Source organism: Hippocampus bargibanti, linkage group LG14 (assembly GCF_051943395.1).
Source record: "Hippocampus bargibanti isolate YZ-2025 linkage group LG14, ASM5194339v1, whole genome shotgun sequence".
Taxonomy (NCBI): domain Eukaryota; kingdom Metazoa; phylum Chordata; class Actinopteri; order Syngnathiformes; family Syngnathidae; genus Hippocampus; species Hippocampus bargibanti.
The window spans coordinates 4,853,150-4,870,340 of NC_142747.1; the positions used below are offsets into that span (position 1 = coordinate 4,853,150).

At 41.8% G+C, this 17,191-nt stretch overlaps 2 protein-coding genes and 1 long non-coding RNA gene across 5 annotated transcripts in view; 2 read left to right on the forward strand and 1 right to left on the reverse strand.

Moving 5' to 3' along the window:
* The window catches only part of urb1 (URB1 ribosome biogenesis homolog), a 37,668-nt gene extending 32,643 nt beyond the window's left edge, over positions 1 to 5,025 (forward strand). The window contains exons 33-39 of the mRNA XM_089013721.1: positions 1,610 to 1,716; positions 1,796 to 1,939; positions 2,093 to 2,202; positions 2,303 to 2,476; positions 2,548 to 2,789; positions 2,925 to 3,464; positions 3,772 to 5,025. Coding sequence (XP_088869847.1) covers positions 1,610 to 1,716; positions 1,796 to 1,939; positions 2,093 to 2,202; positions 2,303 to 2,476; positions 2,548 to 2,789; positions 2,925 to 3,464; positions 3,772 to 3,947 — 1,493 coding nt within the window. The 3' untranslated portion in view covers positions 3,948 to 5,025. The remainder of the gene's footprint in view (positions 1 to 1,609; positions 1,717 to 1,795; positions 1,940 to 2,092; positions 2,203 to 2,302; positions 2,477 to 2,547; positions 2,790 to 2,924; positions 3,465 to 3,771) is intronic.
* On the reverse strand, positions 4,513 to 5,544 carry LOC148888057 (uncharacterized). The gene is made up of 2 exons (XR_016117160.1): positions 5,427 to 5,544; positions 4,513 to 4,736 (listed from the first exon to the last, which is right to left on the reverse strand). It is a non-coding gene; the product is annotated as an uncharacterized LOC148888057 (long non-coding RNA).
* Positions 5,545 to 10,953: 5,409 nt separating this feature from the next.
* LOC148888058 (SR-related and CTD-associated factor 4-like) overlaps positions 10,954 to 17,191 on the forward strand; it is a 29,935-nt gene continuing 23,697 nt past the window's right edge. For 2 of the 3 annotated variants that reach the window (XM_089013388.1, XM_089013387.1), the window contains exon 1: positions 17,062 to 17,152. In XM_089013388.1, coding sequence (XP_088869514.1) covers positions 17,086 to 17,152 — 67 coding nt within the window. In that variant the 5' untranslated portion in view covers positions 17,062 to 17,085. Of the gene's footprint in view, positions 11,186 to 13,721; positions 13,806 to 13,881; positions 13,927 to 13,996; positions 14,159 to 14,257; positions 14,376 to 16,542; positions 16,552 to 17,061; positions 17,153 to 17,191 lie in introns of those variants that run through there. The other variant, XM_089013389.1, reaches the window with a different exon arrangement.

Genomic DNA, 17,191 nt, shown 5'->3' on the forward strand with positions numbered 1-17,191 from the left:
AATATCGATTCACCTTAAGTATCTTTTGTATCGATATAAACAGCAAAATAATAACCATGAATCGTACTAAACGGAACTAATTATACATAAAAAGACTAGAAATGTGGGGGAATGAAAATAGTAATAAGCAGTATAATCAATATAACCTATATATATATATATATATATATATATATATATATATATATATATATATATATATATATATATATATATATATTGTGATATCATGAGAGGCTAGCTCATCGGGACAGGACAAGAAGTGCAATGTACGACAGGTTTGGATACAAACAAAAGGTTTTAATCAAGGGTTCCAGGGAGAATTCACAAGCAACAAAGGTTTGAATAGTGTCTCTTCCAATACTTATCAAAATAAAGTCTCTTCTGATACTTAAATCCAAATAAAGTCTCTTCTGATACTTAAATCCAAATAAAGTCTCTTCTGAGGTAAAACTGAAGACGGAGTTCTTTTCCAAGAGTCTCTAGGCCTCACCCCTCTTGACGTCCTCCTCATGTAGCCTAGCCACCTTAGTTAGGTTCAAATCCAGTGTCCAGTCGTGTGGTCCCAACTGGCAATGAGTTCCACGCAGCAATCAACTTCTTCACAGAGCACAGCAATCGAGCTTGTCTTACCCCAAGCTCCGCACTCAGAGGCTCTCTGCCTTAAGAACCTTGCTTATTATATATATATATATATATATATATATATATATATATATATATATATATATACAGTAAAGTCTTGTTATATCGATATTCAAGGGAGTCCGAAAAAATATTGATATAACCGGGACTATCGATATATCCGACCCTGTTTGCATGTAATTTTCTCCGTGTGTGCATAGAAATAGTATCGATATAACCGGGACTATCGATATTTCCGATATCGATATAACGAGACTTTACTGTATATATATATATATATATATATATATATATATATATATATATATATATATATATATATATATATATATATATATATATATATATATATATCCAAACCCCAAAAGATATTTAGAAAAATAATCCAACATTTACCCAGCCTAGCTGACAAGTCATTTGTGGAAAAAAAATGCAAGTGGAAAGGAGGTATTTTGAAATTTAGCAGAATTGCAATATTACATGCAGCAAAATTCTGAATGGCAGTTTTACTCACAGGCAACTTGTTGAGTTGGAAAAAAAGATACACATACACGTCTATATTTCAATATACCAATAAACCATTTATGATCAAACAGAACCACAATATTTCTCTTCAAAACACTGTCGGGAATAAAAATCATTCCATTTGAGGAGTAAAAATGTTTATGTCCACTACGCTTCATGGCCGATTAATGAAGACGTCAGACGTGAGATCCTACTGTTAGGTTCAGGCCCGGATCGATTCTATGAAATCAAGGGCTGTTGGTCACCAAAAAAACTTGGAAATATCCTCCACTTTTTGCCTTCAAACCTTTTACAGAATGCTATCGAACAATACAAACAATATCGATTTTTTTCCGAATGGCCTTTGCATATTTCAAAAAGTTGACGCAGTCTAACTTGGCCTTCCATTTTTCATTTCGTGTCACCCATGTTCCATCTCTGTGTCTTCTCTTCCCCTCAGAGGACTACATGTATGTGGTTCTGAATCGATTCCTGCTGTCCCGACAAAGTTTGGATATGAGGAGGGTGCCCGAGTTCTTTAAGCTGTTCTACAGCTTTGACCTGGAGGTAAAGCGCGCTATCGAATGTGTATTTATTTTTTTTAAGGTCATGGGACCAACTCACTGTTTATTTGTTTCCCCAATAGCACAAGACCGAGCGAGAATGGATCCTGAGCGTGCTGGAGGAAGGCATCAGCGACGGCTACTGCTACGACATATGCAACCAGCAAGGCATCTTCCACAGCCTCCTCAGCTTTAGCAGCGGCCCTTTGTGTGACGAAGAGGCTCAGGTAGTTGACGGAAGGCCGTAGTTGCCATATAATCTCCTGGTGTGCTGTGATTTGGATCTGATTAAATCTCACCAATCGCGCCTGCTTCCTGTAATGATTGTGCAATGGCGTGTCCATTGTGGAAGTGAAAAACTAATGGACTTGGTCCACCAGGCGCAGATCGTCCGAGTGTTGTGTCAGGCGGCGCGTGTGACCAGAGCAGCGTATGACCTGAGCAAAAATTGCGGCCTTCTTACGTGGATCATACAGATGGCTGAAAAAAGGTGAATATTGAATGTAGATGAAAAACAAATAGGAGAATGATTTGTGTTTTAATTTCCAAGCAGTAAGTGAAAAAAGTACACAAATTATTGTCACCCTCAGGAACCTTGAGAAATATCTGCTCGGCTCCTTCATAGAGCTGCTAGACATGTTATGGTGGACAAATCTTGGGAAGAAGGAGACCGCCACATTGGAACGAGGGATGGCAAAGTGTCTCCCACTGACTCTAATCAACGAATTCCTCTGCGTGGCTTTAGCCATCACCCGCCGTTTAAGGTAATAAACGCAGCTTGCCGGCATAGGAAGCGCCGCTAGGTGAAGGACGTCTGATGTTTATCTTCCGTCAGGTTGGGCGTGAAGGCCACTCAGCTTGGCTCGCTACTACGGACCCTCTCGTCAATACTCCAGCATCGGGCGAGGGCTCGCGGATCCAGCGAGCGGGCCGAGCGGATGACGCTGCGAGCTCAACCTTTGGCCCCAACTGAGGCTCTCGGTCTGTTGCTGTGCTGGAGCACTCTCTCCGGAAACGCCGTGATCCTGGACCAAATACAGAGCTTGTGTGAAAAGTACAAAGTCAAGGAACTAACTGGTGAGTGATGGAAATGAGGCGAGTAGTCAGAAAACGCAACAGACACGCAAGAAAAAAAAGAGAGGGGAATTGTGGACTAGCCATCAGATTTGATATTTAATATGCTTCTTGTCTTCCCTCACGGCATTAATATAGGAGGGTCTGTGACGGACAGGACTAGGGCTAAAAGCTCCCAAGTCCGCGCAGGAAATGAGAAGTTGTCAGAGGACGTTGAGACAAAAAAACAAACGCAGAGTCTCTTAGCGGAGTGCAGAACGTCTCTCTGCAGCATCTTTATGCACTGGCGACCGGCTTTTGTTCTCAGTCAACCACAAAGCGTCGAAAATCCCATTCTGCTGTCCGTGGACACGGCCCACCTGCTCGCCAAGTGGTCCCTCAGGTGGCTATTGGAGGACCCGTATGACGAAGAGCGCTCAAGGAGCTTCTTGCGCTGGCTGGACGAGAGCGTGATGGCGCACAAGGAGATTGTCGACGCGTTGCTACAAGATCCCAGCCCTAAGGCGGACCTGCTTCGGCTCTACCATCGCGTCTGCCAAACGCCAAAGGGGGAAACCTTCCGCCTGTTCACAAATGTCATGACGGACTTGCTGGAGAGGCGAGCGTCACTTCCGGAGATCCATAGGGGGGTCGTCTCTGCTTGCCGGCCAAAAGATACTCAAGATAAAGCAAAATGTGGTAAGGCTTTTAAAAACGTTAGCCCCGCTTGCTCTTCCAAAATTTGAAATCCCACTCACCATAGTTTTTTTAAATATACAGTAAAGTCTCGTTATATCAATATTCAAGGGAGTCCGAAAAAAATATCGATATAACCGGGACTATCGATATATCCGACTCTGTTTGCATGTAATTTTCTCCGTGCGTGCATAGAAATAGTATCGATGTAACCGGGACTATCGATATATCCGATATCGATATAACGAGACTTTATTGTATTATTAACCCCGTCACAAACTTTTGCGTGTTTTCTTCTCCCCTTTCCTAGAAGCAGGCCTGTCTTTGCTGTCATTGTACGTGCATGAGGTGTGGGGTGGAGCCGACTCGCCACAACTATTCCTGTCTCACATCGCCACAGTTATTGAAGGCAAGCGTGAACGGAAAAAAGCGCATGAATTGGCCGTCAGAGCCATCTGCCGAGACATTGCCGCAGTGAAAACGTGAGCGCTACTTCGAACCCTGTGTACCATCAGGATCAAAGTTCGCCTTTTTCAGGACACAAGCAAGTTCAATTTGTACACTTGAAAAATGCCATTTATTTGCATCCGCTTTGCAGACACGCTCACACTGAACTGGTTGATGTGTTTCTCCTTTGACTTCGCCGTCTGCGTCTCCTGCAACAAAACGACACGGCTATGGCGCTTGGGTTTTTATGCATTTGTTAATTATTGTACAATGAATCCCCTGTTAACACATGCCCTGCTGCCAATTAAAAATTTAATTGACCAATTTAAATAATGGATCGAGCTGCAGTATTGTACAAACGGTAGCAACACACGTTTTGTTTATTCTCTGCAAAAAAAGACAAGTTATGTATGTCAGGCTTTTTGTGTAGTTCAGTTTACTTTTAGACTGTGCCCTGGTGGCCAAGGCAATCACAACAGAAACAACAGCACAATGTCAACAATCTTTCATTCTTTGCGTGATATGAAATTATGTTATTGCCTTCGGTTGTTTATTTCAATGAGGAACGATGAGACTTGAAATACTTTTTTTTGAGTATTTTGAGTTGTGTTCTTGAAAAATAACTGAAAAGAGGTTTCTTAAAAAAAACATTCGGTGTTGACCGTTGATAAAAAAATGTGACATTTCATCTCACACTCACCACGGCACGCGCCCGCTGCCTGATGCAAGATTCAAGGAGAGGAAGAGGGCCCCCACAAAGATGGTCAGACAGATCCAAAATGCAATAACGATTGAGTCTGAAAGAGGTGCTGGATTTGATTTGGTTACCTGAGAAGAAGGAAAAGAAATAAACAACGTGACTCACATTTGTTGTATTCCAACTTCCTTTGGTCCACAATGACTGGATCCACGTAGCCGTAATAATATTCCCATCCGATGAAAGCCACACTGGTGGAGTTGTCCATTGCGGTCTGATTTTGAGTGACGCTGCTCTATCAAAGTTGTGGAAAGAATGAAACCAAGCCATGTCCCAACTGAAGGTTGTCCTTGAGTCTTCGCAAAAGAGGCGGTGTCCTCACCATGTGTATTTTTGCTTTTTTTGTTTCACCCCAAATAATATTTTCTTTAATCTTATGTATTTTCACTGTACAGAGTTGGTAAAAATGCGCTTTTGAAAACAGATTTTTATAATGTGCATTTTTTCATTGTCATCTGTTCCTTAATCATGTTTTGAAAATTTGGCTTTTTTAACAGAATATAAAAGATTTTAGAGATATCTTTTGTCAGAACATGACTTTTTCGTCATGAAACGTGCATTATAATATGAGAATATTACGAAATAGAATATAAAAGCTTGAAAAAAAAGTTGTACTGTATACGTCTGTACTGTACTGCAGTGTTTTTCAACCAATGTGCCGCGGCGCGAGATATTGTCAGGTTTGCCGCGGGAAATTATCCGATTTGTGTGCCTGTGCAGTCTCGCGCCTGGCAGAGTAATCATGTAGTACTCTTCCATACCAGCAGGTGGCAACAGCAGGTAGTTGTGCGTCACTAATTCGCTTTGAGACAAGCGAATTAGTGACGCAGGGATAGCGCGGCAAGTGCAGATTGTGGCTAGCGGGACGACGGTGAAAGCGATGGAGAGGTTTTTGAAGAGGAAAAATGCTGACTCAGAAGTGGACCCTGGACAAAACCCGGACCCAAATGAAGGCCCTAGTATGGATGGAGGTAAAAAAAAAAAAAAGCAAAGACAGTGAGGTCGAGCAAAGTTTCTGGCAATACAACGAAAGCTATGTCTCATTTGGATTTACTTTTACCGGAGATGCAGCGGCACCGACTCCATTGTGCTTGGTCTGTGGTGAAAAGCTCTCCAACAGCGCTATGGTCCCAAGTAAGCTTAAACGCCATCTCCAAACGAAACACCCCTCAGTCCAAAATAAAAATGTGGAATACACGTACTTTGTTCGCCTGCGTGAACAAACGGGGAAACAGGCAAGGTGCTGGCCCGTGTGTATGAGCTGCGAGAGGAACTTAAGTGTTTCTGACGAATGAGGGGTCCGATTACGCAACGCTGCTTGCAAGTGATGAGCGGTTTGCAAGGCTGGCATACCTGGCATATTTTTCATCATCTCAATGAACTGAAAACACGAATGCAAGGCCGAAATGAAAATCTGCTTACAAGTTCAGATAAAATAAATGGTTTTCGTTCAAAGGTACACCTCTGGCAGCAACATGTGGAAAGGGGCAATCTTGAAATGTTCCCACTCACCAATAAACGGCAAGATGTCAATACTACTGCACTGTGTGAGTTAATAGCGAAACATCTGAAAACTCTTGAGGAGAAGATGACATTTTATTTCTCTTCAGCCTCCATGGAGCACCTTGGCTGGGTTAGAGACCCATTCAGCTCAGCATCAGCTGTTGGAATAAACATGTCTTTGCAGGAGCAGGAGGAACTAACTGAACTGAGACAAGATCGTGGCCTCAAGCTAACCTTTGCTGATCTACCTTTCGACAGTTTTTGGTTGGCAGCTGCCAAGGAGTTCTCCATGCTGGCTAACAAAGCTATTTTGACATTGCTCCCATTTTCCACAACATATCTGTGTGAGGTGAGCTTTTCAAGCCTGACTGCAGTAAAAACAAAAGACTGAGAGCTGTGGAGGAAGAGCTTCGTGTGTGTCTTTCATCCATCCCCGCCAGGATATCAGCTCTCTGTTCGTCCAAACAGGCCCAGGTTTCACACTGAGTAAATATAAATATGAAAGATTATAAAATACTTTTTTTCTTTGTGTTTAGTTAAATCCTATGTTATAATATACATACATACATCATTCTTCAACGTTTAAAAAAAGCTTATATTACCAATATAACATTGTTATATATATATTTTTAATTTAATTGTTATTAACAATAAGTTATGACCTGCCATATTGTGTTGCACATTATGTGTATTGTGTATGCTGTGTCTGGTATATTGTTGGTGTGCAGTCAGGGGAGGCAGGTGAGGCAGTGCCTCACCTGTCATCATGGAAATCTGTCATGGAAATATCAAATGAAAAAATAAATTAAACAGATATGTGTATTTAGTGGTTTGTACTTTAAAGTTCTTGTCCATTTAACGTCACCGTTTTAGGATTTTTTTCAAAATCGCTGAATTTTCACATTTACCGTTCAAATACTAAGTAGAGACGAGCGGTGAGGCAGCAGCCGGCTGAGCCTCAACATAGATTACACAATCACTGTGCTTACTGTGCTGGCTTGCTCTGCAGTGAGACCGCATTGCTGTCCTGCATATCGCTATTAAAGCGTTCAAACACGTTTAGTATATGAACTAAATTTCTACAGTTTAGCTGGTGTATATAATGTAGAGTCATTGTACATTATAAACACTGTACTACAGTGTTTATGTTGTTTTATTTTTATCAAAACGCTGTGCGTCGGTGAGGCAAACAGTTCTCCCGCCTCATGACAGGGGGCGCTTGTGATTCCAGAGATACTTCCGACTCCACGTCTGCAGAATAATAGAATTAGACAGAAAGCTACAGTAAACAGCGAGTAAAGTGCAACCCTGCAGTCATTTTTTCGTGTTGCTTGGCCTCACTATCAGAATGGAGGATTGCATATCTAAATTGAAATAATTTTCTAAACTGGACTTTCAATCGAAGCAGGAGGTAATAATTAAAGGAAGACCAACACCGGAGCTAAAAGGTTTGCTTCAGACAACGGGACACAATACTCGCTCTTTTCAGGCGGATTGGTACACACAAAAAGGCTGGCTGTGTGGATGTCCAGCAAGAAACCGCCTTTTCTGCTTTTCCTGCCTTCTGTTCTCAACTTGTGACAATGTCTGGACTCAAATGGGATATTGCGACCTGAAAAATTTACAACGGAGCCTCATCAAAAATGAGCGAAGACTCAACATCAGCATCCACAATGCTAAGGTAAAGGAGAACCGGGAGATTTTAAAAGATCTCATCAATGCCACCTGCTTCCTTGCCAAACAACAGCTGGCATTTCGTGGAAATGATGAAAGTACAGGCTCTGCTAATCGTGGCAACTATGTTGAACTATTACATGCTTTCGCTGAGAAAGATGACAGGCTAGCGAGTCATTTTGGGACATCCACTGTATTTTCTAGCCTGTGAAACAGAATACAGAACTATTTAATTGAAGCAGTTGGTGATGTCATTAGAAATGACATTAAAAAGGAGATCGGTGCAGCCCCATTTGTTGCTGTAGAAGTAGACGAGATTGTCATTCTCAGCACTGAAAACATACAGTCGGAACAGGACTGATCAAGGACGAGTTTCTTCACTGGCAGTGATCTCCGTTGAGACAGAGAGACTTTTAAAACTGAAGAAAGATAAGGAAGGCTTCTACAAAGAAGTTATCGATACCTTTCTTCAGAAGGAGCGGCGCATGGACTTCATTTACAAGTAAAGGTAACACGCTAAAAATGTTTTTTTAATTATTTTTTTCTATGCTACAGTTTGTGTATATGTAAAGAATGCTGGCATGAAATTTTAATCAAAATACGTTAACTGTTGCCAATCAAATGGTGAATAAACTACTCTGTAGAGTTCATATGTTTGTAAATCTGACTATGATGACGTCAGTGCCTCACCAGCCATGAACCTCACCGCACGTCACTGGCCCCGAGATAATTTCAACGGAAGAAATGTGCTTTGGCTTGAAAAAGGTTGAAAAACACTGCTGTACTGAACTGACAAAATGCTACAGTTTACACTCCGGCCTCAGGATGGCGACAGGTCGCCTAACAACCCCTCGTTGCCAACAACTAAAGAGAGTCAAGGAAGAAGTCCGCCGCGACTGTGACGTCATTCTTTAGTCTGCACGTATTTCGGGGTGGTACGCCGCTAAAGCTAAAATGCTAAACTATGTAATCCTCGATGAAACCGATGTTCGTTTTTCTTTCGCTTAGTTACGTGGTTGTCATTTTCAACGTCGACGCGCATGGTGAAGAGTAGCAAGAATAGCGTATTCTTTCACTGGTTTTGTGAAGGCCAATATAAAGATGGAAGCGGTGAACGCGTTCAACATGGAGGTAAAGTGTGTTCGTGTACTGAACGTGCCTGGACCAAAGGGCGCTAATTGCTATCGCTCATGCTGTCAAATCATATCGATGGACGCAGTTCATCGAACTTGTGCTTTTGTGAAAATGAAATGTTTCTTCAATTCGCTATGTGGTCCTTTCTTGAGTCCGTCGATTCGAATCGTTGGCACCTGTGCTGGGCTGTCCGCAAATCAAGGCCTTTCGCTTTCTGTGCTAAGCTAACTGCTATTGGAGGTCGCTAGGTTACCTCACACTGGCCTCGTTGTTTTATTTTATTTGAATTTCTTTACCAGAGGCGTTAACGTCGTTACAAAGCTTTGTCGAGTTTTAAGCAACCCTGAGATTTTACTTCTGTGCTTTTAATACGAAACGCTGGTTTTAATGTGATTATGCTAACACCCACCAGCAATTTCCATCGAACAATTTCATATTATTTTGCCCCCAGGTGTCAACTCAATGTAGTTTGGTTTCCAAATTCACCCGGGTTCGATATTTAAATTCCGATAATTCCTAAATATTCATTTATTGTATGGTGCAAATTCATCCATTGATTTCTTTTAAATCATTTGAGCAATCTGAATTTTCTCAACACAAATGAGTGTTGCTTCCGTCTGTTTTTTTCATGTAAAAACGATTCTATCAATGAGTTTAGATCTACACACATTTCCATAGCCCTCTCAGAGGTCCTGAAGTGATTAATTCCAATACTAACTCAAGTGCGAAATTTCAGAAAGCGGCAGCACCTGTCTCATACCTGAAAGTGTGTACTGTATAAAAAATAAAATTCAAGTGATATAAAGATTAAATGTTTCACCAAACCAACCTCTTTTTTTAACTGGACCTGTTTTTTTGCGATACTCTGTTTCATAATTTACCTCTGCAGAATGAATTTAGAAAATGTACTTGTCTCCTGAAACTTCTTCTCAGCGTAAGGCAATCATCAATTGTTGTTGAGCGTGCATGTTATGATGATCAAAAGCTTTTAAGTGTCACAAAGGGGTATGTCACGTAAAATCAAATTACTAAGGCCAAGAAATGGCAAATAAGCTTTGAATTGCAGTGTAAGTCACTGTTATAATAATAATACTGTACATTGCATTTATAAGCGCCTTTGAAAACTCTCATGGACACTTTACAGTCACAGGGTATTTTTTCTGATGTAGTTTTTAGCTACAGACGCTTCCCGACTTACGAACATTCGAGTTACGACCAACGGTACAAACAGACATTTTTGCGGGTATGTCGAAAAATATTAGGACAGTGATGCTGTAAGATAGATTTTTTTTTATTGCACACTTTTTTTCAGGCCGAAATTGCTTGTGATTGGCTGCGTACTGTGATTCACACATTCATTGGAAGTTTGAAGGGCTGGATGCTTTCGCGACGGACACCAAAGTTGACCAATCAGCGTCCGGCTGAAGTGCTGAAGTGTTGCCAACGAGTTCAGGCCCCGATCTGCAAAGCTCGCTAACGAATGGCTGCATAGAGTATTTGTGCGCGGCGGAAATCCTCTTACAGTTGACGCTCTGTGGAAGAGGCTCCGAGCTTGCTTCGATTGACTGTGTAGAGTAAATGGGTGGGGAGGAAATCCCTCTTCCCAGTTGAGACTCCAGGAGGACGCAATGCAGAATAAAAAGTAATGGGTTACTACAGACCCAAAGATATGTCGTACTCGGGTAGGTGTGAATTTATTTTATGACTGTTAGGGTGTCTGTGTTTTATACCTCCACGTTCAGTGTTAGACTTAAACATACATTCCGTACAAAATATAGCGCTGAAGCAACATACAAATAAATTCACTTGATGAATGCGCTCGGAACATATCTCTTTCGTCATGTTTGAAAAACACTGCTGTACTGAACTGACAAAATGCTACAGTTTACACTCCGGCCTCAGGATGGCGACAGGTCGCCTAACAACCCCTCATTGCCAACAACTAAAGGGAGTCAAGGAAGAAGTCCGCCGCGACTGTGACGTCATTCTTTAGTCTGCACGTATTTCGGGGTGGTACGCCGCTAAAGCTAAAATGCTAAACTATGTAATCCTCGATGAAACCGATGTTCGTTTTTCTTTCGCTTAGTTACGTGGTTGTCATTTTCAACGTCGACGCGCATGGTGAAGAGTAGCAAGAATAGCGTATTCTTTCACTGGTTTTGTGAAGGCCAATATAAAGATGGAAGCGGTGAACGCGTTCAACATGGAGGTAAAGTGTGTTCGTGTACTGAACGTGCCTGGACCAAAGGGCGCTAATTGCTATCGCTCATGCTGTCAAATCATAGCGATGGACGCAGTTCATCGAACTTGTGCTTTTGTGAAAATGAAATGTTTCTTCAATTTGCTATGTGGTCCTTTCTTGAGTCCGTCGATTCGAATCGTTGGCACCTGTGCTAGGCTGTCCGCAAATCAAGGCCTTTCGCTTTCTGTGCTAAGCTAACTGCTATTGGAGGTCGCTAGGTTACCTCACACTGGCCTCGTTGTTTTATTTTATTTGAATTTCTTTACCAGAGGCGTTAACGTCGTTACAAAGCTTTGTCGAGTTTTAAGCAACCCTGAGATTTTACTTCTGTGCTTTTAATACGAAACGCTGGTTTTAATGTGATTATGCTAAAACCCACCAGCAATTTCCATCGAACAATTTCATATTATTTTGCCCCCAGGTGTCAACTCAATGTAGTTTGGTTTCCAAATTCACCCGGGTTCGATATTTAAATTCCGATAATTCCTAAATATTCATTTATTGTATGGTGCAAATTCATCCATTGATTTCTTTTAAATCATTTGAGCAATCTGAATTTTCTCAACACAAATGAGTGTTGCTTCCGTCTGTTTTTTTCATGTAAAAACGATTCTATCAATGAGTTTAGATCTACACACATTTCCATAGCCATCTCAGAGGTCCTGAAGTGATTAATTCCAATACTAACTCAAGTGCGAAATTTCAGAAAGCGGCAGCACCTGTCTCATACCTGAAAGTGTGTACTGTATAAAAAAATAAAATTCAAGTGATATAAAGATTAAATGTTTCACCAAACCAACCTCTTTTTTTAACTGGACCTGTTTTTTTGCGATACTCTGTTTCATAATTTACCTCTGCAGAATGAATTTAGAAAATATACTTGTCTCCTGAAACTTCTTCTCAGCGTAAGGCAATCATCAATTGTTGTTGAGCGTGCATGTTATGATGATCAAAAGCTTTTAAGTGTCACAAAGGGGTATGTCACGTAAAATCAAATTACTAAGGCCAAGAAATGGCAAATAAGCTTTGAATTGCAGTGTAAGTCACTGTTATAATAATAATACTGTACATTGCATTTATAAGCGCCTTTGAAAACTCTCATGGACACTTTACAGTCACAGGGTATTTTTTCTGATGTAGTTTTTAGCTACAGACGCTTCCCGACTTACGAACATTCGAGTTACGACCAACGGTACAAACAGACATTTTTGCGGGTATGTCGAAAAATATTAGGACAGTGATGCTGTAAGATAGATTTTTTTTATTGCACACTTTTTTCAGGCCGAAATTGCTTGTGATTGGCTGCGTACTGTGATTCACACATTCATTGGAAGTTTGAAGGGCTGGATGCTTTCGCGACGGACACCAAAGTTGACCAATCAGCGTCCGGCTGAAGTGCTGAAGTGTTGCCAACGAGTTCAGGCCCCGATCTGCAAAGCTCGCTAACGAATGGCTGCATAGAGTATTTGTGCGGGGCGGAAATCCTCTTACAGTTGACGCTCTGTGGAAGAGGCTCCGAGCTTGCTTCGATTGACTGTGTAGAGTAAATGGGTGGGGAGGAAATCCCTCTTCCCAGTTGAGACTCCAGGAGGACGCAATGCAGAATAAAAAGTAATGGGTTACTACAGACCCAAAGATATGTCGTACTCGGGTAGGTGTGAATTTATTTTATGACTGTTAGGGTGTCTGTGTTTTATACCTCCACGTTCAGTGTTAGACTTAAACATACATTCCGTACAAAATATAGCGCTGAAGCAACATACAAATAAATTCACTTGATGAATGCGCTCGGAACATATCTCTTTCGTCATGTTGGGAGCATCTGTATAGTGATTTTTGTATATGACAGAAATGGCCCAACCGATTAATCCGTCAGCCGATATTTGTTTTAACAACCGGTAGGTTTTTGCCTACTGCTTTCATTTTTTTTTTCATCTTTTGAAAGAATGTTAAAGAGAAAATCTATAACGTGCTTTTCCCATAGTTTAATGCGTGCCCACTAATCTCAACCCAGCATTATGGGTAATGCTGCTTTTTATGGAATTATTGCGATTAGCAAAATCAACCAATCGCTACTGATCTATTTTATTTATTTATTTTTTGTTTGGTCATATGACGATTGCTAACTGAATTGTGATGTGATGTCATTTCTGGTTGCAGCATGTGGCAAAAACGCATTCCCCCCAAGAGAGTTCAAAAATCTGGATTTTATTTGTTTGTTTTAAAAAATGTTGTTGTTTTTTTTTTGCTGATTTTTTTTTTTCTCTGTAGTAAAGTTAAACCTTTTTGGTTTAATTTTAAAAATGGTTGTGTCATAGTATTCATCTTTAGTTTGTTCTTACATAGTCTCTCTTGGTTTAGTTGTCGTGTTTTTGTAATGGCAAAGAGCAAAAATAGCATCGAATGCTTCATTTGGCAGTTAACATTTTTGATACATGTCGCTTGTATTTAGCTGGTTTTGATTCCATTCCCAGTGATGTTTGTTTTTGTGCGTATGCTTCAGTTGTTCTCCATGATTGACATGAAGCCTCCGATATCTCGAGCGAAAATGATGTCCGTCACCAAAGCGGCCATCAAAGCCATCAAGGTAGACTGCGACTGCTCTAAAATAGTTCATCTGTAATGCCTGATGTCAACGTTTGATTTATTTTTTTCATCCCTAGCTCTACAAACATGTGGTCCAGATTGTTGAAAAGTTCATCAAGAGGGTATGCTGCCTGTCCATGCTAGATGATGAGAATTCGAGTTCCTCTCTTAATTGTGGCTTCTTTTAATTAGTCTAAACCCGAGCTCAAAGTTCCCGGCTTGTACGTGGTGGACTCCATTGTACGGCAGTCGCGTCATCAGTTTGGTGTGGACAAAGACGTCTTCGGGCCTCGCTTCGTAAAGAACTTTACTGACACCTTCCAGAATCTCTACAACTGTCCGGAAGATGATAAGGTTCACGCGCTTATATTTTATTTATCCATTTATGTTTGGACATGATACACCATGACACAATGTGGGAAGCTCAAGTTATTTCTTTCTTATTTGCATCAGAACAAAATTGTCCGTGTGTTGAACCTGTGGCAGAAGAACGGCGTGTTTGACATGGACATCATTCAGCCTCTCATGGACATGGCGAATAATGTCCCGTCACCCGCGCTGTCAGTTGAAGGTAATAAAGGAAAATAGTGTGAAATATTTCTATGGCAAATAGGACACAATCTCTTCAAGGATGCTATTTTTGACAATGTGGGGGGGGGTTATTTTTGGCTAAATTGTAGTTTTCATGTGAGAGACATTTGCTCCGGAAAAAAATACACAATGTGTTTATTTTTTATTTAAAATAACCTTTCTGAACATTTCCCACAGAGCTGCAGCCTCCTCCGGCCACAGCGGCCCCCGATACACCTCCATTGCAGATGTCGACTTGTGATGCCTTGGCCGCGGTGGCCGAGCTGTTCCAGTCCCCGCATGGTCAGGAGGTGAGTGTTTGCTCTCCACCGTTGTGCTCTGGAATTGTTCATAAAGCCCAAGTGCTTTTTCCCATAGCTCCAGAGGATGCTTCACAGCTTGCAGCAGGCAGAAAAGACTCACGCAGACAATGGCACAAACGAGCCAAATTCTCACCAGCTGATTGCGACCCAGCCCGAAATGTTCAATGTGCACGGAGGAGATAGAAGTACCCTGGCCGAGGTAGTTGCATACCGTTTACGCGTAGCATGCATTCACCTTTTTGTCGCTCAAAATCGGAATTCTTTTCGTCAGAAACTGCTCGGTGGGTTTGACTACGACGACGAGCCAGAGAAGGTCGTAACCAATGACACGACAGCCTCTTTGTGAGTCACCTTTATTAATCCCGCCGCAACGTCTCAACAGCCCATAACATGATAGCGGCAATTGTCAATGTTGATAACTGCACTTGTAAAATTGACACGTTGAGTGTATATGTCAGTCACACCGCGTGCAACTGAGTTTCGTGGTTTGCACCGACAGAAACGTCCCTGGACAGTGGCACAACATGGAGATGGTTCCTCCACTTCCACTGGGACAGAATGCAGGCAGCCTTGAGGTATCATGAGCGGAACATTTATCTTAGTATCTGTCTGACACCTTAGAGCACAGCTGTCAAAGTCAAAGCCCAGGGGCCAAATCTGGCCCGCCACATCATTTTTTTGGAGCGCAAAAGCAACTCAAACTTCTGAAATTCCATGATGGTTGCTAAAGTCCGAACCAAAATTTCAAATTGTTTTATGTAAACCACTATCACCACAGTCATTCTTTTTTACTTCAAATTTGAAACCTAGTCATTAATTAGTTTGTTGTGGGCTCTATATGTAATATCTTAAAAGAGGAGTTTGTTAGGAATGTCTTAGAAGTAAAAAGAGTATCTGATAGAATGATGAGTCTGAAGCTAGAAATTGAAGGTGTGATGTTTAATGTTGTTTGTGGGTATGCCCCACAAGTAGGATGTGAGCTGGCGGAGAAGGAGAAATTTGGTTTGGACTTTGATGAAGTCATACAGAACATCCCGAGAAGTGAGAAGGTTGTAATTGGTGGAGACTTCAATGGACATGTTGGCGCAGGAAACAAAGATGATGAGGAGGTGATGGGCAGGTTTGGACTCTAGATGAGGAACGCTGAAGGACAGATGGTGGTTGACTTTGCTAAGAGAATGCAAATGGCTATTGTGAATACTTTCTTTCAGAAGAGACAGGAACATAGGGTGACCTATAAGAGTGGAGGCAGAAGTACACAGGTAGACTACATTTTGGGGCAACGGCGTATTCTAAATGAAATCAGTGACTGCAAAGTAGTGGTTGGTGAGAGTGGAGCCAGACAGCATAGGTTTGGTGGTGTGTAGGATGACGCTGGCAGTGAGGAAGATGAAGAAACCAAAGGCTGAAGTGAGGACAAAATGGTGGAAGTTGAAAAAGGAAGAGTGTTGCATGACATTTAGGAAGGAGGTAAGACAAGCACTGGGTGGGCAAGAGGTCCTTCCAGATGACTGGCAAACTACAGCGAACATAATCAGAGACACAGGTCGGAAAGTACTTGGTGTATCCAGTGGAAGAAAGGTAGATAAGGAGACTTGGTGGTGGAATGGGGAGGTGCAGGAGTGTATACAGAGAAAGAGGTTAGCAAAGAAGAAGTGGGACACTGAGAGGACGGACGAGAGTAGACAGCAGTACAAGGAGATGCAGCGCACGGTTAAAGTAAAGGTGGCAAAGGCCAAACAAGAGGCCTATGATGACTTGTATGCTCGGCTGGAAAGCAAGGAAGGTGAGACTGATCTTTACAGGCTGGCGAGACAGAGAGACAAAGATGGTAAGGACCTGCAGCAGGTTCGGGTAATTAAGGATAGAGATGGCAATGTATTAACAGGTGCCAGTAGTGTGATGGCAAGATGGAAAGAGTACTTTGAAGAATTGATGAATGAGGAAAATGAGAAGGAACAAAGAGTAGAAGACGTGACTGTTGTGGACCAAGACGTAGCAAACATTAGCAAGGATGAAGTGAGGAGGGTGCTGAAGAGGATGAAGGGGGGAAAGGCACTCGGTCCTGATGATTTACCAATCGAGGTATGGAAGTGTCTTGGAGAGGTGGGAGAGGTGGCGGTGGTGTTCCTGACTGGGTTATTCAACAAGCTCTTAGATGGTGAACAGATGCCTGAAGAATGGAGACAAAGTGTACTCGTGCCCATTTTTAAGAACAAAGGAGATGTGCAGAGTTGTACCAATTACAGAGGAATAAAGTTGATGAGCCATACAATGAAACTCTGGGAAAGAGTAGTTGAAGCTAGACTAAGAGCAGAAGTGAACATTTGTGAGCATCAGTATGGCTTCAGGCCAAAAAACCTGTGGCAGAAGAACGGCGTGTTTGACATGGACATCATTCAGCCTCTCATGGACATGGCGAATAATGTCCCGTCACCCGCGCTGTCAGTTGAAGGTAATAAAGGAAAATAGTGTGAAATATTTCTATGGCAAA